The sequence below is a fragment of the Protomyctophum parallelum genome (genome assembly GCF_964188405.1).
Source record: "Protomyctophum parallelum genome assembly, chromosome: 7".
Taxonomy (NCBI): domain Eukaryota; kingdom Metazoa; phylum Chordata; class Actinopteri; order Myctophiformes; family Myctophidae; genus Protomyctophum; species Protomyctophum parallelum.
In genome coordinates, this window is record NC_139705.1 from 35,431,160 (window position 1) to 35,452,222 (window position 21,063).

The 21,063-nt window shown below is 46.6% G+C and overlaps 1 protein-coding gene across 2 annotated transcripts in view; it reads left to right on the forward strand.

Annotated features, from left to right (window-relative positions):
• Positions 1-212: 212 nt before the first annotated feature.
• Positions 213-21,063, forward strand: part of agrn (agrin) — a 346,246-nt gene continuing 325,395 nt past the window's right edge. For both annotated transcript variants that reach the window (XM_083770140.1, XM_083770141.1), the window contains exons 1-2: positions 213-711; positions 2,430-2,691. In XM_083770140.1, the coding sequence (XP_083626266.1) occupies positions 505-711; positions 2,430-2,691 (469 nt within the window). In that variant the 5' untranslated portion in view covers positions 213-504. The remainder of the gene's footprint in view (positions 712-2,429; positions 2,692-21,063) is intronic.

The following is a 21,063-nucleotide window of genomic DNA, read 5'->3' on the forward strand; positions in this document are numbered from 1 at the left end:
CATCAGCATTTCAGAACGCATGCAAATCATCAAGAGCGTCATTCTGAAAGAGCCGTGTGTGTGTGTGTGTGTGTGAGAGAGAGAGAGAGAGAGAGAGAGAGAGAGAGAGAGAGAGAGAGAGAGAGAGAGCCAGGCATAGTGACTGAGTAGCTAGAAGAGAGGGGGCGCGCAATAGCACCAGCGAGAGAGAGAGAGAGAGAGAGCGAGAGAGAGGGAGCGAGAGGGAGCGCAGTGCATTCCTTGAGAGAGAATCCCAGTCTTTTTCTTGTCTCCCAGCCGGCGGCGGAGAAGCAGAGAGCGACTTGAGCTCCTGCACGCAGATGCAACGAAAGTGATAGATTCTCTTTAGTCGGCAGAGAAGAAGTTGGGATAGGGGGGTTTAAAATTAAAAGCACAACCAACTTAAAGAGTTTGATCTCGGAGCGGAGGAGCATCGCGGCGATTTAATTTGTTTATTTCTTAGAAACTTTTTGTTTTGTTTTGGTCCGTTTTTAGTGTGGGGCCATGACGGGTTCACAACAACGGGGACACTTGTGCCGCGGCTGGGCATTCATGCTGGCGGTCGCTGTTCTGTGGCAGCCCCGGCGCTGCTCTGGAAGTTGCCCGGAGAAAGACTTGGAGAAACGGGAAGATCAGGCCAACGTAGTGCTGACCGGCACCGTGGAGGAGATCATGAACATGGACCCGGTGCATAACACATACTCCTGCAAGGTAAGAAGAAAGAAGAACGCCGCTCTCACCGGTTATTATTGTCGCTCGCAAAGTTGACAAAGGACAATCTGACGAAAATTGCCGATCCACAAGCTCACGAGTCACGACGCACTGTGTGAGCTTGTGGATCGGCTATTGTTTGGAAATAAGACACCGTTGTACGGTGGATTATAGAGCATGCTTTTAACTCTGCAATCATACAGCGTAACGAGGACAATGACACCTGACAATTATGCTGGAAGCCACTTCAGGCGACAGTCGCCCAATTATGCCCTCATTTTGGAGTAGTTAAAGTTAAACCCCATTTTTGCTGAAGCACAGTCACTTTGATGTTCTTATCCAAGCAGGCCCCAGGCTGGACCCCCCATCCCATATAGTCAGTCAGAAGCAGTGTGTGTGCCACAGATAACATTGGGCCCTGGACAGCAAGCATCAACAATTTTGCCAAAACCTGTCTACAGATCACATTAAAATAATTGATCCATTCATATCTGGCACTCACTGGCAGTGGTTACTTGAAAGTACCAACACAAAATCCATGTACCCATCGGTATAGGGCTGTTTCCCCCTACTCACCACCAGTTACATAGTCTATACTAGTATACAGAAGTAGTCTCTTGAGAATGGGTACCCAGATTGTTACAGAAGTGGTTCGCAAACATTTTCATCTCAAGGACCACCATATTGATAATTGCTAGACTGTGGACCCCCATTTTAAAATGTATTGTGCCAGGGGAACCGCCATAGGAGAACATCTGTTGTTGTTACATTTAGTACAGCTAGAATTCTAGGTCTACGAGTATATAATAATCACCCTCCAAATAATCTATTGTTTGTATCACTGGCCAGTGCTGCACACTCTGCATACTGACACTACTGTCAGTATTCTATATTATTTATATTGTTTATCCGTAAATAATGTTAAACAAATTTTACCCCACACACCAGTGTTCATCATCAGGCGCACACTTCAATGTCACTAATCTTCTACAGGCTGCACGTTTTGACTAAACCGTCATGACAGTGTTATTGCTAATGCCTGAAATCATAACAGTAATAATACCTGCCCATGTCTGTTTCAGTTCGACTCAGCGCTTTGTATAACCTGAAGCTATGTAGCAACGCTGGCAAAAAGCCTTCCACCCTTCCACAGAAAACACATCTCGAGTCATGGCACACGCATGCACAGCCTTCGGATATCCGTACTAATGGTGAAATAAACTAGTTTCGGGACCGCGTGGGCTGCTCTCCCTTATTGTGTGCTTTGCACCAACTAATGCTCTGTCTCACAAGGGATGAATCAAATAGATTAGAGGCACACGACTCTTGATTGTGCGGAAACCACCTTCAGCCAAAATGAGACGACTCCTAATTGGAAATTGTCCCATGATGGGAGAGAACATGTCTAGCACTGTTCCTCCCCATACATTCTTAGGTTATTGGTGGTGGCAGGAATATACCTACAATCAGTCAGCAGGTAGGAAACTTCAATGATAAAAAAAGGAGAATGAGGTGTCCCTGAGCTAGATTCTTAACCCCTTAACAGCTCTTCCATACAGTCATCTTAGCCATCTGCTGGGTGAAGCTGTAATAGCAACCCTCCCCTGGATTCTGAAAACACTCCCTTTCCTTTCCCCAATGTAAGTGTTCTTGATATAGATTTCCCCCAAAAAAAGCTTATTCTAAGTCATACTGTGTTCTCTATGCTTGTCGTGCAGGTGAGGGTGTGGCGCTACCTGAAAGGAAAGGGCCAAGTGAACGGCGACATTCTGCTGGACGGCGGCAACAAGGTGATGATCGGCGGCTTCGGGGACCCCGGGATCTGTGATAACCAGGTTGCCACGGGCGACACTCGCATATTCTTTCTCAACTTGGCCCCGGAGTTCATGTGGCCAGCACACAAGAACGAGCTGATGCTCAACTCGAGCCTGATGAGGATTACCCTGCGCAACCTGGAGTCTGTTGAGAACTGCGTGGAAGGTAGGTTTGTTGTTGAGAGGTGAAGGCTCTCTCAGGCGTGTAGAAGACGCTAAAACCTGATTTATAGCTGAAAATAGCCAATCAAGCTAGCCAAGCTTGATAACAACGCCTTGCAACGCGCTGTGATCTTGTAGATCATCTATTTTGGCGTGCAACATTGTCATATGGTGAAAAATAAATCAGGCCTAAATATTCTTTCTAATCTGGCCACTGGTCAGGTTGAATTGGCACCCTGTTGAGAGTCTCCAGAAAGAAAATAATGGACGGCAGATTGTTTATGCATTGTCTGATTTATTTTTTTACAGGGACAGTGCAGTGAGTGCACATTAATCAACGTCACTGGAAATGTGCCCGTGTTAGCCAAAGGGCTTATTTTAGCCTGAAGTGTATTCCTTCAGTAGGATTTAGAGCATGAATGCAGCAGTACCAGAGAGGTTAGAGAAGTTTTTTTATTGGATGGTGTTGGTTTGGTTTGGTGCTCTAGACAGGCTGGCAAAGCCTTAGTGGGGAAAGTAAATAAGAAATCTGCAGCTACCATTGAGATGCCCTGAGAAGTAGCTTCTGGCTAACAACCTATTAGTTCTCCTTTGCTGCACATGTAAATGCGTGTAACTGTGTGTGTCTGCTGATGTTATTTGCTGATTTGCCACGATTTGTATGTTTGCATGTCAAGAAGTTATACAGGATCTAGCCTGCAGAACCCAGCCTCCAGGTGATAATAATGCCTCTCTTTAAATGTTGGGGATCGTCATATATCAGTGGATGCTGAAATTACATAGCCCCAGGCTCACACAATGTCCAGGTTTCTCAGCATTCCATGAAACGGGGACACCTGAGTCATTTTACTAGCTTAGTTGCCATGGTGAAGCTTTTCCCAGTGTACTGTAGAGGTGGTTGTACCTCTCTCGAAGATCAAAATGTCTCCAGGGACACGGGTTTGACCTCACTGAGGGATGACTCCTCATGACCTTTGTGTTTAGTCACAGAACTGTTTCATGAATGAGGGGGAAGCTCCTTAACACTCTTACACATAACCTGGAGTTTTGAGGTATTTACAGGGGACGCAGTTGTTCCCACACACTTTTCTCTCACAGTTTGCATTTGGGTTTTTTCACACATTTTAGTGGCAGAATCTTGGCTCGACTATAAAAGAGAGAGAGAGAAGTGAGAAAGATGACTCAGAGTTCTAAATTTGTCCTAACTACACAGAGGAAGCAGACTTGGACAATGAATGAATAGCTTGGATCCAACTTGTGCTTGAAAACATGCAGTCTTTAGTTTTGTTGAAGAGTAGGAGAAAGGGGAGCATTGTGCTAGTAATTTATTTTAGCCATAGCTACTTAATTTGCTCATTGAACTATTATAGATGCCAAAACTGGAATGCAACATCCCTTTCATTTTCTGGGAGGGGTTAAGAAATCATTTGTTAGGCATTACATGGAGCCGCGAGCACATAGCCGTGACAAATAAATCTCAACATCTGCAACCATATCAGTGCATGCCCCCCACCCCCAATGCCAATGAGCAGTGTTTGTTGCTGTTTGGCTCCAACTGGAGCCTGACAATGCTGGCAGCTGTTCAAAGTTTGAATCTAACACTTAGCCAGTCCTGGAATTCCAAGGGAAATGTAGCTATGCAGGGCACGGATCGACCTGTCAGAGGCTTTCTGGTGCAATCAGGGTTTCAGAGTTGAGCCCTCCACTGGCTCCACATCCTCTGTGTTTGCCGCTAGTGTGACCTGGGTGGCAGCTGATTCCAATGACTGGAGCTTGTTTGCAGCGTCAGATGGAATTTGGCACACACATAAATTTCCTCTGCTTGCTTGTCCGTCTAGGCACAAAACACTGCTGCTAATCTTTTATTTTGGCTTGTCCCCCCCCCCCCCTTTATTCCTTGTTGTGGAATGGGGAGTTTCTTGGCTTCAGACACCTATCAAGAACGTCCCATTTTTGTTGTGGAGGAGGCGCCTTGTGTTTTAGGAGGCTCTTGGCCTGGCCTGTTTAGAAGCACAGAATGATTCACCTAACCTGATAGCCCGCTTAGACATTGTTGCTGATACAAATTAAAAATCTAAGATTCATGGGGTGCTGCATAATGTGCATATCTAGTATTGTGGCAAACACCTGAATGCATTGACAAGTCATCTATGGAAAAAACAACACTGTTTGCAGCTCATCTTATCGTGATTGAACAATGGTCATTCATATTGTTTTGGCCAACACTTGTGTGCGGCAGAGCCTCGCTCTAGCCTGCAGAAACAATGGAACCCACCGCAGACTCTGAGCCAGTATAGTTGTGCACTGATCTATGATGAATAATGGCAGGTTCAAGACGCTGCACTTCCTGTTGAGGCAGAAGTCAGATGAAATCTTTTTCTCTCTACTCAATTGGGTGAAACGGACCTAGATGATGAGGCGGCATTCCCCTGTCTCACCGGAGAACGCGCTTTGAGGTCTCTCGCTCCACTGTGCAGAGTTTTAATTAAGACAGTCAAGTCCAATCCCATCCTGGTGCGCGCAGCCACTACCCTGTGGGACGGGACAAGACCGTACCTGCCGCAGCGCTCGATGTACCCTCCTCTCCCTTTTCCGCCTCATTCTTGACATTTTCGATAGCTGGGATAGAGTGAAGAATGCCTGGCAGAGAGTAGGGTGGGGAGGCACATTGTCGGGGGGGGGAGGGGGAGGCTTTGTGCGAGGCGGGTCACGTAACCATCGCGTTCTTAGAAGGAGAGGGGAAAATATGATGAGTGATGTCAAAGCAGAGGGGGAAAAGAGAGTCCACGCAGGAATTTGTCGGGTGTGGACACGGAAGAGCTGTTGTTGTGTTTGTCGTGGCACACTTGCGGGGGGTGGGACCAGAGTGGCGTGGAGATAGGTGCTGGGAGGCATCAAGTTTCCTACCCTCTCCCTCTCTCTCCCTCTCCCTCTCTCTCTCTCTCTCTCTTTCTCTCTTTCCCTCTCTTCGTCTCTCTGGGCGGATCACTTGGCTCCAGGCTTTCTTCTGCCAAAGACAGCCTTCCCCAGAGGAGTGTTAACAAGATCTCAGTAAGCACTTGCCTTGCCGGGGAGCTCTTAAAACACTGTATGCCATATTTACTGCATCGCAAAAAATAAAATAAAAAATAAATAGGAGTGGACCCCCGCCTCTTCTGTTTTGTATTGTCTTATCTTTGTTTATTTGCTGCTTACCATTCTGTGGCGCAACTCTGGTACAAAAATGTGCCACGTTCCTCGCATTGTTTAATTGCACATTGCGAGGGCTGATAAGCGGAAGGCCCTCGGCACTGGATCGCTCTTCCTTTGTTCATTCCTGCAGCTACCGTTCAGTGAAATGTTACCGTATTCTATTGTGCTTCGTGCACGCCTGTCAGATAATGTGTCACAATCAAGCAGAGCCATTTGCCATGCCTTTGGAGACACAATGAAGTCTTGGTCTCACAGAATGAAAGGGGGGGTCAACAGACAGGCCTTGGAAAATTGTTCTGCTTTTCCACAGCTACAATGACTAGGAAGAGAGAGAGACAGAGAGAGAGTAAGAGAGAGAGACATATCCAAGGCCAAGAAGAGGGGGAGGCAGGGATAGGGAAGTGTTGAGCGTACAGGCAGATCTTATCGGCCTCACTGTGTTTCATCAGGCTCAGCTCCATGCCTGTACAGTTACTCCCTCAAGGCCCCATCGGAGGACGGCAACAAAGGGCTGCTTCTTCCCCGCTGTCCTCATCTCTTCCTCTGACCGAGCCAGTATTAGTCGTTGCGCGGCCATGCACTGCCGCTATTCATGGCTCCTGTTCCGTGGATCATCTGCCCGTCAAAAAAGAACTAGGCTTCTAACTGACTAACTACAACTGTAGAAGAATCTGAATCAGTCACAAATTTGTTTTTGCGACAGAGCGGTTGGCTTGATTTGCCAGCAGGTGGTCTGATGGGCGAGCTAAGAGCTTGCAGACAGATAGTGCTGTGAAATGCTCCTTAGTCAGGGTCGGTGGCGGGATGCATGTGGGCTAACTTTTTAAAGCCCCCACTCCTCCTTGCACACCACCACACTGATCCCCCTCTCTATGTCTATGTTACTCAGTCGGTAAGCGAGCATACGGATCAGCACGCACGCCCGCACACGCACACGCACACGCACACACACACACACACACACACACACACACACACACACACACACACACACACACACACACACACACACACACACACACACTCCGGAAAATGTTCCACTTTCTTCCTCCCACTGTTTGTGCAAGGAGGAGGCCCCAGGAAGGTGTGTTGGAATTCCCAGCTCCTTACAGGTCCCTCCTACTTACCTGTCCCCCCATCCCTCCTCCCTCCCTGATCCCCATCCTAAGATCTGAGGAGGTAATGATAGAACGATAAGGGGCAATGTAGGGGGAGGGGTGAGCGAGGGTAGTGGTGATGGTGTTGCAAGTCCTACTTTCCTTTTTTTCTCCACAAATTTCACAGGGTTCGTCGTGAGGTTTATCCTGAGAGCGGCCGAATCTCCTTGTTCAAAAAGCGTTAAAAGCCTTTTTGCGACAACAACACAAAAAGAGAGGTGGGGGATTGTTTGTTTTGAGATAGGCCAAGATTGTTTTGTCTGACAGGGTCACTAGCTCAGCTACAGTTAATCAGTGACTCGACAAGTACTGGGAGATGACTCACATGACGTCAGGTTCCCTGCCAACTTCTGGCAAACGGTTGCCGTCTCAAATACGAAACTCCGCGCACGGGTTTCCCTTTGGACTGCTACAACTCTTACCATCTGATAAGCGTGCCACTGTTGCACAATGAAAGGTGATGACCTAGGGCTGGGCGATATGACTTCAAATCAATATCATGATTATTTCCAACAATAGCAAAAAGTGAAAATAGCAGATTTACAAGATCACAGTGTGTTGCGATGCTATGCGTTGTGAACATTGCGGCTATTTGAACAATAATAAAGTATAATACAGGGTTATGGTTAATCAGACTAATCAATTTAGTTCATTATAAAAATCAATTCGAAATTTTCTGTGTCAATTCTTAAGAAGTGCTTCTTGATTATACGATTAACCTACTTAATTACGGACTTAAAATTAAGTCCGTTATAGGTTCTAAATATCAATTTTGATATACTTTCGTTTCATTGCCCAGCCCTAAATTGCCTTTCACACATTAAAACCGGCTAGTGTAATCACTGTAATGCCCAAAAGGGGAGACGGAGGGCATCTTTTATTGTGGCTCTGGAGAGTGTGTGAAAACACTGCCAGCCCCACCCAGCTGACTAAGGTATAGTGGTGGCGGGGTCCTGTGTCTCTCTTCGCCGTGGCTTCATGTGCACAAGAAGCTCTTTGTCTTCAGGGAGTCATGGGGAGTCATGGATCCGAGAAGACTGACTCTGAGGATTGGATTTTTCTCAGGGTACTTGCATTGGATTAGTATATGATAAGTGTGTGTGCATGTGTGCATTTGTGCGTGTGTCTTAAACCTGATTTATATTTAGTTGCACGTGGGTGGGTGTTACACCTGCACGCAACTATAAGTCTAAATCAAGCCTCACGTCTGTATGTGCAATGTGTATGCGTGTGAAATGCACACATATCTGCAGTGCACATGTGTGCATGCTTCAGTTAATTCCCAGTATGGCGGTACCCTGCTTTGCCCCTCTTTGCCAATGCACTCTATCCGGTGAAGTGAATAGGTTTGGATAAAGGGAGCAGAAGACATGCTCACTTGAGTGGACCGAAGTCTTTGATGAAAAGCGGCAACATGGGCAGAGGAGAAATGGGAGAGTTGGACCTGTTTGCCAGCTTGCCCGCGGTCTCCACTGTTATTGCACATTCTACATTTTTAATTAAGAATGCTGGAGCGGGGAACCCTGCCTGGCGTAGCAACGAAGGGCTCCCAAAATGAGAAAGCCTTGAAAGACAGAGAACAGAGAGCGAGAGAGAGAGTGGAATGGCCTTGGCCTGGCTGACAGCAGTGCAACCCACCAGTGTAAACCCCCCTCACGGCGATAAGAATCACTATTGATAGCATGCAAACGTATAGACCTACATGTAGCCACATGCCTGACACGGCATTACGTGCTCAGACTGTAGACGTCTGTAGGACGTCTACGCTGTATGTAACACTCGCTAAGATTCACCTGAGTTGAGCAAGTTGCGTCATTTTTTAAAAGTGTTTAATTTGTGACTCGATGTGAATTGGAGGATTTAATTTTGCCCTTTTCAGAAAAGCCCACTGAATGTCTCACTGAATGTCATCCATTCCCTGTTGAACTTTACAGTACTCCTTATCTTGCGGCCCCAAGGGCACAACATATCCAAAGGGCCTTAGAAGATGCTTCTTCTGTGATGACTCATGTTGTAGTGGGGCCTGGTCTTGAACTTACCCGTGGGCTGTGCAGGTAGTTGGAAGAACTTATTTCTTCATTGTCCGTGAACATTAATCCAAACCTTTGGAATTGTTTCCAAGTGACTGATCTATGAGTCGGCTTTCAAGTTCAGTCTCGCAGCACCACAAACAATTCATTCTGTTTTCATTATTCATCCACTAAATGTGTGTTTTGCCAAGTGAGTCATGCTCCTGCACTCTGCGGAAACCTCCTGAACCTGAGAGGAAGGTATCAGATCTTCAGACATTGTCCCAGCTAAATTCATTAGTTGTTTAGGAAGAGGATGCTGGGGCTGACCCAGGAGGCTTCTTCACTCTGGCTCTTAGATGTACACTGACCCGGAAATCTTCATCCTGGATCCGTCTCAGACACAATGGGCTCCGGCTAGGAGTCTGTGTTGGATACAGGCTCCCTCCAGAGACCTGGATCCGCCACGAAATTTCAGCGCCGAGACGGCATTCACAAGGCAGGGCAGCTGTTGTGGTGAGCGCAGCTACTTGCTGTAAACCAGCCAAAAGCATCAGGCTTACAGGAGAGGGAGTTTCGGTGGGACCCGAGGGGACTGTGGTTACAGGAGATGGAGTTTCGGTGGTACCCGAGGGGACTGTGCAGCAACTACCCTAACCCTAAAAGCATCAGGGTTACAGGAGAGGGAGTCTCGGTGGGACCCGAGGCGACTGTGCAGCAACTCTAATGTGATTTGTATTTAGGTCAGCTGTCACTCCAAAGCCGCTCACAGATCAATGGGAAGCAAAACGAGATTCAGGACGAGCTGAAAAAATGCCAAAGCCCCGTTCCCCGCCCCCTTAAAAGTTTTGTTAGTTGTGAGATGCACCAGTGATTTCTTTTTATAAACACCACAGGAAACACAGAGGAGGATGGGGAGAAACTGTTTCTGCTCCACTCTTGAGTTCTTGCAGAATAGCTTTTTATGACACAGGCCAGTGACTCCAAATACATCTGCTTTTAATAGAAACATGGAATATGTCCAACGTTTGCCAAGTCCCCAGTGACAGCGCAGGCAGCTGTCTTGTATTGGGTGTGTCGACTTGGATGTGCATTTCGATATCGTGATGATAACAATATTTAAAGATGGGCGATGGAAAATTGATATTGTGAAACCCCTCTCTCTCAAGAATTAGCTCCCTTCCCCATAGCTCAATCTTTCCACTCCGACGTAAGGATCTTGCAATCCTCGATTACGGTCGACTGGCTCGGGAACAAGAAAATCTCAGTGGTCCTATTGTGCCGGTGAAGTTCACGGGGTCAAGTTAGGGAATTTACAGCGCGTTCCATTAGCCCCTTCGTTTACTCAATTAACATGGCTTTGTGGACGGGTGTGGGGAAACTTCTGTTTGATTTGGAGCAGATGTGAAGGAAAAAAAGCCCAGGTCATTAATGCATGGAAATGAAGTTGTCTCTCCCCCCAACACACACACACACACGCACACACACACACACACACACACACACACACACACACACACACACACACACACACACACACACACACACACACACACACACACACACACACACACAGTGGCCGCCAAGGTGCAGAGAGAGAACAGGAAGAATCCAATTCGGAGGATAATTACATTCTATCAGAGCCTGGCCTGGAGGTGTGCTGACCTGATCCTGGTACATATTTAAATCCCTCCTGCTGGGTGCGTTTCCTGTTCTCTGGTGATATAATTCCACCTGCAGTGCAGACCACCACCCATACGTCTTAAACTCTCACAGGGCTCTATTTTGCAAGTGTGGGGCCCAGAGGGTACAAATGGAGTCCATGGAGTTACACATGGATAAAGTAACACAGAGGATTCTACTTTTTATTTTATTTTTATTTAAATTTATAGTGCATCTCTTCATGAGAGAGGCTTGTGACGATGAGCAGTCTGTTGGCCTCTTGTAATGGTATCTGTTTTTGTTCCTCGTTCTCGTTGCTAACAAAGGCTACACAAATCCTCTAGAATAACAGCCTTGAAATCAGGTGCGTTACCCGATAACAGGGTCACAAGAGTATCTCCTCAAACATCTTCTCTGCATTGTTTAGTTTAGTTTGCTGTATTGGAATGGAGAGTTATGTGTCCGAGTTCAAGTTACAGCTGCAATAATTTTAATATATTAAACATTATTTTAACCAGTGAATATGATTTTGCTGACTTGCTAATGGGGGACCATTTAAAACAAAGACTGCTTGCTGTGGTTGGTGTGATTTTGGACACGTTGGCTACAACAGAAATTTGCATGCACATGGGTGAGAGGCTGCCAGCTTCGAGGTGAGGTAGAAAGTCTGGTGACGCGAGGTTACTGCCAATGATGGCTATCTTTTGTTGTTTTTCTTGTCCCCCCCCTCACATATTTCAGAAGCTAGACTGGGCAAGATCTCAATTGACTGTGCCTGTGCCCGAGTTGCCCAATGGATGCTACGCTTCTGCTGCCTGAAGCTCATGAGTGCAATGCTCATGTGGGAATTTCTTCTTGGCTTAGGTCTAAGTTTGGTGTCTTACATCGCAGACGCGAGTTGGAAGCGAGTTGGGTAGGACATACAAGTTAGGGATTGCAGCTTTAATCCTATCCTTGTCACGATGTTACGCATGCAGACTGCAGAATGTGGACTGGACACTGACTGCACTCTGGGGGGTCCACGTGCACAAACGCACAATAAGGACGCACAAGCTTTCTTCCCCATTCTCTTTTTGTTTGTCCTCCACCAATACATCTGTCTCCATCACTTCCTTCCCTCGTCCGTCCGTCTGTCTCTCCGTGGATTGACCTTTTACAGCGAACCTGGGGTAAAAATAAATTCCGTGTCCAGTGTCCGTTTGTATTTGTTTGAGTCCTCATCTAGGGGTGGAACAGTTAGTGAAGTTAATCGATATAAAATATCCATAATAGAAAGAAGAAGATTGAAAAATAAATCAATATAATAATCACCAAGAAGATAATCTATAGTTGCAGCTCTATCCTCTTCCCTCGGTTCCTGACGGGCGGCCTTGTCCGCCTGTCTTGCTGCGCTGCTACCAGCACATGTTTCAGTCTGTCAGACATACACCTGACAGACTGTCTCTAGAATCTCTCTCTGTTTGTTGTCTTTGCCTTCCTTCATTCCGACGGAGGCAGACCTGAGCTGATATATTTGACGCTGCACGCCGCTTTATTAGCCTCCATGACGGTTGGGAGGTTTATGACTCCACTTGAACCTTTTACGACTGTTTGACTTCTCTCTAAATCCCTCGGTGTCGGCAGTCTGTGTCCACGCACCGCTCTCTGTTTTGTCCCTGTCCTAATCCTTCTCACGATGCGACACAATATGAGCTTGTAGATATGCTATTTTCAAAATCTTTGATTGTCCTTTTACATTTTTGAGCGGTGCCTAACCACTCCAATGACTGGTCACGTGTGTATGTCTGAGTCTGAGTGTATGTCTGTCTAAAGTGAGCAGCCTAAAGGGCCATTCACACTGATAACTGCAGCCAGCCAGTGGTGTTGTTTTTGAAGCTTTTCACCTATAATGACATGCCCAAAATAGGGAAGGATTATTAATTGATTATTTTGTTGATTATTCTTGATTCTTGATTAAATCATTTAGTTTTATTAATTGTTGCACCCCTAGATCTACCCCCCATGATCCCATCCTTCTCGCTGCCAAGTCGTACCCCCCCCCCCCGCCTGCTGTCCCCATTTCTGTTCCCACAGTCGTCTGCCAGAGTGGGTCCACCTGTAATTAGGCTGGAATCCCTGGGCCCATAAAGCTGCCACGGTCCTAACAACCAGGTGCAGACCTGCAGACCTGACACCCAGCCTCTGACCTACTTCTACCTTCTTCTACCTTCTTTCTCTCTGCGTTCCTTCTTTTTCCTTCTTTTTTTGTTCCTTACAGAAGTGATCAGCACTTTGAAGATTGAATGCCGTGTTTTGGAAGGTGTGATCGCTTCTTTGCACTCATGGTTCATAGTCTAAAAGGAATGCATGATTAAATTGCCTGTGTGTGTCCTCCGTGCTCGTGCTCGTGCGTGTGCGTGTGCGTGTGCGTGTGCGTGTGCGTGTGTGTGTGTGTGTAAGTGTGTGTAGGATTGAGGGATGAATAGACGAGAAAGGAATGTGTGCATGCTGACAAATCCCTGACATGACACTCTTCCTTGCTACTACCTTGTGGAATCTCTCTCTCTCTCTGTTTCAATATCTCTCTCCCCTCGCGGTGCCCCCCACCACCCGCCACCACTCCCCACAACCCTGTCGGCCCCTCAAGGCTGATAGAGATTTGTCCAAGGCCCTTGTTGTGATTTTTTGCTAACAATGACAAGGAAGTGCTAGCTGTTTCGGAGACAACCAGTCACCACACGCACACACACACACACGCACGCACGCACACACGCACGCACGCACGCACGCACGCACGCACGCACGCACGCACGCACACACGCACGCACGCACACGCACACACACACACACACACACACACACACACACACACACACACACACACACACACACACACACACACACACAAGCTGAGGTTTTCTTTACCGATCCATTCTAAATTAGCAATCGCATTTGCAATCAAACTGGCTTTTGTCTGCATTTTTCATTTTCATTTCTCATTCTTCATATTTATCAAATGAATAATAATTCATTTCATCAAGTTTGGATAAAACTTGACATATCTACACTATTGCAGTTTGGTCCACAAATAATAATACAGTTGAATCTGCCCTGCAGTATACTGTATTTAGTTACTGTTGGGTCCAGGGGAAAACAGTTACTTTTCAGGAAATAACCCTCTATCATGCTACATTGTCATATGACACACTTTAAAATAGGGCATTCATTCATTAACCCATTCTGACCTGAGATCAGATTCACACGAGGTTTCCGCCGGACACACACTGGTCTGATCAACCCATTCTGACCTGAGATCAAATTCTAGAATTGTCAGTCGCTCTTCGATTTTTCAAAAATAGCAGACCTACAAGCTCGTATCGCGCCACTCGGTGGTGCGATATGAGCTTGTAGATCTGCTATTTTTAAATAGCTAAAGCATAACATGATGCTGACACCAAAATGGGTGCCCGGTCAGAATGGGTTAAAAACATTACAAATTCAATTAGAGATTGAAATATAGATAAAGTGAGGAATAAAAGCTAGGGTTTAAATCAAAGTTATTCACAGACAGTGATCAGAGGACAGGAAAAGCAGGCCCGGACGGCTGGCGTAGTGGTCCTAGGGCCAGAGATCTTCTTTATCACAGTGTTTTATATGGCGGTGGACCCCCATCTGAAAATATTTCATGCCAATGTTTTCACAATTCTTTTGAAAATAGCAGATCTACAAGTTGTTGTTTTCCCAGGACAGCATGTTCAAACGTGAACACATCACGATGCCACGCGTTGTGAGCTTCTACATCGACCCTCTTTGAGAACCAGCGCTCTATCAGACACAGCAGCGAGTGTGAAAGTATGGAAAAAGAGAGTGCAGGGAGCATGCAGTCCAGCATTACAGACAAATGAGTGCATGGGGGTGAGGGCTGAGAGAGAGTGGGGGGCACGAGGGAGGAAAGGTAGGCTCTGTGCATACCAGTAGTCCCTGAGAGAGAGTGGGGGGCACGAGGGAGGAGAGGTAGGCTCTGTGCATACCAGTAGTCCCTGAGAGAGAGTGGGGGGCACGAGGGAGGAGAGGTAGGCTCTGTTCATACCAGTAGTCCCTGAGAGAGAGTGGGGGGCACGAGGGAGGAGAGGTAGGCTCTGTGCATACCAGTAGTCCCTGAGAGAGAGTGGGGGGCACGAGGGAGGAGAGGTAGGCTCTGTGCATACCAGTAGTCCCTGAGAGAGAGTGGGGGGCACGAGGGAGGAGAGGTAGGCTCTGTGCATACCAGTAGTCCCTGAGAGAGATTGCGGGGCACGAGGGAGGAGAGGTAGGCTCTGTTCATACCAGTAGTCCCTGAGAGAGAGTGGGGGGCACGAGGGAGGAGAGGTAGGCTCTGTTCATACCAGTAGTCCCTGAGAGAGAGTGGGGGGCACGAGGGAGGAGAGGTAGGCTCTGTGCATACCAGTAGTCCCGGGTTGCTAGCAGGTGGCATACATGTTTCCTGTGCCCGTTAAGTTTCCCAGAGCTTTGTTTATTTGGCTCAGCGGGGTGTCATAATGTGTTTCCAATGCAAACCAGCTGCCTAGACAGTCACACAAAGCTATGGTACAAAGGAACCGTATAACAGGAAAACGGATATGCTACTTTCTGGAAACCTGGACTATACAGTTATACACAGAGCCTATACTGTACCTCGCTGCCAAAGGTGAAGCAATCTCCATCCTCCCCTCTTCTCTTGTGTTTTGAAGCATGCTCTACAGTAGTGCTTATAAGTCAGTCACCCTTATTATTCTTTCAGGGGTGTGACCAATTTCACCATGTCTTGGAGGCGCAAACAACAGTGTGTTCTATAGTGCAAAATTATGGTTACGTATTGTAGTGAAGGGATCTGCAACCACCTCCATAAGTTATCAATGGGATGTCCAAATCTTAGTTTTGCAAGCCCCTGAGCCACCTGAAAAACATTTTGTGACACATTTAAAGCACCTCAGTTCCCTTCCTCTGTTGGCACATACTAGGGAGTGACGTCACTGTAGCTAAAAGAATACGCTTGAGTGTAAGATCCTGCCACAGCCCTCTCATTGCTTTCGCTTCATTTGTGTAGTGTTTGGAAGGCATTAAGTGAATGGGGAACTGTGTACTGTAGAACCGTGAGGCGGCTCTTGGCATTTTCCAAGTGTCAGAGAGAAAGCTTGGCCTCGGGGAACAGGTTCCATCATAGACCCACCAGCCGTTGCCAGAGGTGTGCCCAGATCTGCCTGCTTTCTCCTCTCCTCTGTGGCTTGCATTCCAAACCTTTCCCTCACTCCAGAGCCCCCTGGCACTACACAGAAAGCCTAGTTTTATTACCATACCAGTGATACCACGCTTGTCAGCCATTTTGAAACAACCTCTACCGTGAATGAGATTGTATTTCTCTGTGTGGCTGAGTGGGTTGTAGAAGCGTGCCCTTGGTGCCCTGTGCCACACATTTTTGGAGGGCTCTCGGGCAATGTACGAGGCCCTCCCGGGTTAGGGCTACGGTGTGGTGGCCGATCTTGTTTGTTAATTTATTACTGTATGAAGGTTTCCATCCTCCGGCGGCCTACTCAGCAAGGCCCCCCCCTCGCCACACCAGCTCAACTACAGTCAGGGACAAGTTGCGGCGTGCGTGGCTGCGTGCCTATTTCAACATGTAAATGACAATTTATCTTTCACTGGGTGCCGGTAAAATATTTTGCCTGATACAGTACCCTTACGGGTCCACACACTCTTGTTAAATAAACACAGAGGATTTTACTGTGTTCTACCTAGCACTCGTCAATGTGGCGTCCGGGGGCCTTCACCCCATGGGTCCTTGAGGGGGTTTCAGGGGTCCACAGAATGGAACCAAAAAGACTGTTGGGTCCATTTGGTTCCATTGGTAAACTCTCAGAGTTAGTTTGACACTGATGATCTTACAGTGTAGATTGGGGTGCCAGAGATTTAAAAAATAATTGTATCAAAAGGTTGAGAATCACTGACTTACCTGACACTATTTGGTCATAATTTTATCCTATTGTGAGTGAGATGAACTTGAACCTTTCCTCCCAGCACGTACACACTCATGCACGCACGCACGCATACACCGGGGACCGTGGTTTGGCCCCATGCAGTCAGATTGAGGTAGGGACAAGGCCTCCCACTTCCACACATTCCAGTAAATCAAGTGAAAGCGGGAATAGCTGTAAGTCAACCTTCAGTTGGCCTTTACCTGCGGGGCTGCAGGGAGCTGTGAAGGGGTTAGAGGTTCAGGGGTGACTGGTGGGTCAAATACACACACAACCGTTTTTATTTTATATTTATATTGCCATTCGTTGTTGTGTGCCTGTAGATCGGCTGTTGAATAGGGCTGAAGTGGTAAATACCGTCTTTAGCTAACGTGTAAAGCTGATGACTAGGCCAGTCGCGTGTAAATGGAACAAAACAAAATCCACATTAAGTGCATGTGCGCTCTCTCAATTTGAAGTACTTTCAGACCCCCCCTCCCCCTCCTCCTCTCCTCATCTTTTCATTCCCCACTTTTGGGGCTAAAGAGGCACTTTTCCCGTTCCAGCCAGATCGCCTTTCTTTGTCTCTGAGTGCCTGTCTGTCCCTCTCTCTTCGTCTCTGTCCCTCGCTTCCTTCCTCCCCCCCTGTCCCTCTCTCTGTCTCTCTCTCTCTCTCTCTCTCTTCCAGTCTGTGCAGATTGAACTGGCTACTAGCAGAATGCTGCTGGAATGTTGATCAGAGCTGATTTACATTGAGACAATGGCAGGAGGTTCAAGCCATCTCTCCTCCTTTTCTCTTTCTCAAGCTGCCGTCCCCTCCACCACTTTGGTCTCTGTGCCAGGGGTCCCGCTCCTCCTTTCCTATTTATTTATTTTTTCTGGAAGATGGGTGTCTTTAGAGAAAGGAGGACAGCGAAAGGGGGAGGGGATGAACGGAACAGTTCTTCTTCTCACCATTAGACTGGACTGAATGGCTCTGGACTTCATCTGTACTCAACGCAGCCTTCTCAATGATGAACTCCTTACATGCACGCACGCACACGCACGCACGCACGCACGCACGCACGCACGCACGCACGCACGCACGCACGCACGCACGCACGCACGCACGCACGCACGCACGCACGCACGCACGCACGCACGCACACACACACACACACACACACACACACACACGCACATGTGCACGCACACACACACACACACAAACACACACACACACACACACACACACACACACACACACACACACACACACACACACACACACACATACACACACACACACACACACACACACACACACACACACACACACACACACACACACACAAACACTGTGAAGTTAAAGACTTAAACAGGCGGTTGAGGGACAGAGACAGTCTTCTTTCACCATGTCTGCGGGTGTCTACATTGTACATGCCTGTCAACCCTCCCATAGTCACCCAGATTCTGCCGTATTTCACAGTTCTTTCCCCACTGTCCTCCCGTTTAAATATTTCCCTGTAGGTAGATTTATTAATGATTATTTATATTGATTAAGCCTACAACAATTATTTTGTATTGTTAAATGTTGCCTTTTTGTTTGTCTTTTAAAGGGAGCATACATAAATGTCTACCATTCGTCTACCAATGTTAATTCTGCGTACGGGTACGTGTAATTTGGGGAAAACAAATTAGAGACCGACCGATATGGAATTTTGTGACCGATACGATAACCGATACGATAGAGGGTAACAATCACTGATAACCGATATGCAACCGATATACTGATTTATTTTTAACTAGAATAAAAACAGGCCTTTTTTTTTAGGATTGTGGAAAGACTTTGCACCGATATGATTATGCAAAGGTACAGTCAAAGTGACCATAGTACAGACAGCCTTGCTTTCTTAAACCAATGACTTTTCAAGGCTTATAATATTTTTTTATTTTTCACTCAAAGAGTAAATAAATACTGTAGCAGATAAATTAGAGGGGCCTATAGAATATACAGTTCACTTACACACTAGTAGCCTATAGTATCCCACTTTCAGTATATGTAACAGACCCCAAGTTGATAAGATATGCAGACAATATAATACCAAGAACCCCCAGTTTGAAATGCATTAGGCCACAGACCCCCATTTGATACCTCTGGGAGTACACTATCATCAGTGTTAATTTAACTCTGAAAATCAGGGTCCATTTGGTTGCATTTGTATGCTCTTGGAGTATGATGACCGTGCTAACAGTATTATCATAAAATATATCTCAGTTTGAAGATTCAAATTATGGATAATAAATAACAATACAACAATATATTGTATATATGTGTGAGCTTGTAATGTAGAACATTCAACCTAGAGACAGTGTTGCCAAGTCTGATCATTGTAAGCTACTTTGGACTTGTTTATCTGTAAAGTTGCTTTAAAATATTGGTAGTCCTTGACATGGAAATGTTTGAGTTCCACTGCTCTAAAACAACATTGGACAACGAAGTTTGACAGTCAGCACTATAATTGATTATTTTAAGAAAACATTTCGGACCATTTCTGATTTACTGACTTTGAACTGGCCTATCGGTGAAATTTTCACCGATACGATACGGTGGCCGATACCCATATGGTCATATCGGCCGCCGATATATTGGTGTACCGATTATCGGTCGGTCTCTAAAACAAATCAACAACCGTTAATTAACAGTTATGATGCATAGGACTTCCACACACGTCCTGTCACATAAAACTGCCTAAACCTAAACTGTGGGGTACCTGGGACGTGTGGACACGTCTTAAGGTATTTTTTTATCGATATAAAACAGGATAGTTAAAAAGAATTGACAGCTCGTCCGTGCCTGAGCTATTTTGCTCCGTCATTCACTTCCTGGTTTACGGGCCGACAATCTTCCTTACTTAATCTGAATCTACAGTGCTGTCCGTGCTTTTGATCAGAACGCCGATGTTCTGTCTTCATCGTGCATCTCGTTTAGAATTACGACAGTGATGTATAGTAAAGGAAGATTTCACCTCCCGGTTTTTGGGGGGAAATGAAAGGCGGATTTTTTCAGAGTAAAATCTCCCTCATCTGCTTGGCACTCTAGCGCCTTTATTCTGAAAAGAAGAAAAATGCTATCACGTAACCGGATGAAAAACGTTACCTACACCCCTTGTTGGGGTTCAGCAACTGTAATATTCACACTCAATCTGTCGTCACCCCAGTTACTTTAGGCAAAGAAACAAAAACAACTGTGTGTAATGTGTTATTTCAAACATATTGAATGCCCCATGCTTTATAATTGCGCTCAGAGAATCATGCGTGTGTGGTAGAATGAGCCATAAATTAGGCTGTCACAGGTGATACTTACCTAAATCACCTCGTAATTACCCGCCGTCACTCGTCGACACCTGATGCGTGCGGGCCGGCCGACATCACCCTCCCAAATGAAAACGATAACAACATGGGTGGGTGGAAATGGGCAGCCGTCATCAATCGACATCGCGGCGTGAGGGGAGTGGATGGGGGGCCTCAATACACCACTTGGGTCCCAGTCGTGTGAGCTTTACAGTGGGTGCATTACCCGCAGTCAGTGAGGCCTGCGGGTGTTTTCAGATTCGCTCGCTTTAGTTCCGCTGTCAGTCTGCAACGAGATTGCACCGTGCAAACCCGCGGACGACACTCCCACGGCCCTGATGAGCGTCGCAGGTCCAGCGAGGCTCCTCAGACATTTGTTATCAGAGCGTGAACTTTGTCGTGAAGCCATGTATTCCCGTGGGGCATTTTTTTCTTTTTCGAGGGGTTAATTATGGAGATTCACAAGAGTTGTTATATAGACTCTCACTGGAACTTGGGTCCATAGAAGGTGTGTGTGTGTGTGCGTGCGTGCGTGTGCGTGCGACCGTGCGTGTGTGTGTGAATGCGTGTGTCCACGTGAAATAGCTTTTTCTCAGAGACGCCAGCCAGGGCAGGACCCCTCCTGCTCCTGAGAATGAATGAGCCAATGGCTTTTTAATCTCTCCTCTTTGTCACCGCTTGCTTGGGTGAATTAAATAACATCCAACAATGTGCCAGCTTTTCTTCTTTTATATCCACGTTCACCTCGGCCCAATCGCGTAGAAGTCACTGAATGAAACGCCTTCCATGGCCCTGGTCACGTCTGCACAGTAAAATCCTCCTTGTTAATTTATGCGTTTGTTCCTTATTTTCCCTGAGTCATGTGTGTGAGTGTGTTAATTCATGAATTTGCTGCCATTTGGTTGGTTACATTTGTACACTATAATTTTTTTAATTAAGAGGGTATTATTAATGTGTACTGAGTAATCCAGGGCTTTGTCAAGTCCATATATATCTTTTTACATTGCCTTTCATAGTTTTAACTCTGGCCCGAGTGCCGCGTGGTGTGTTTGTG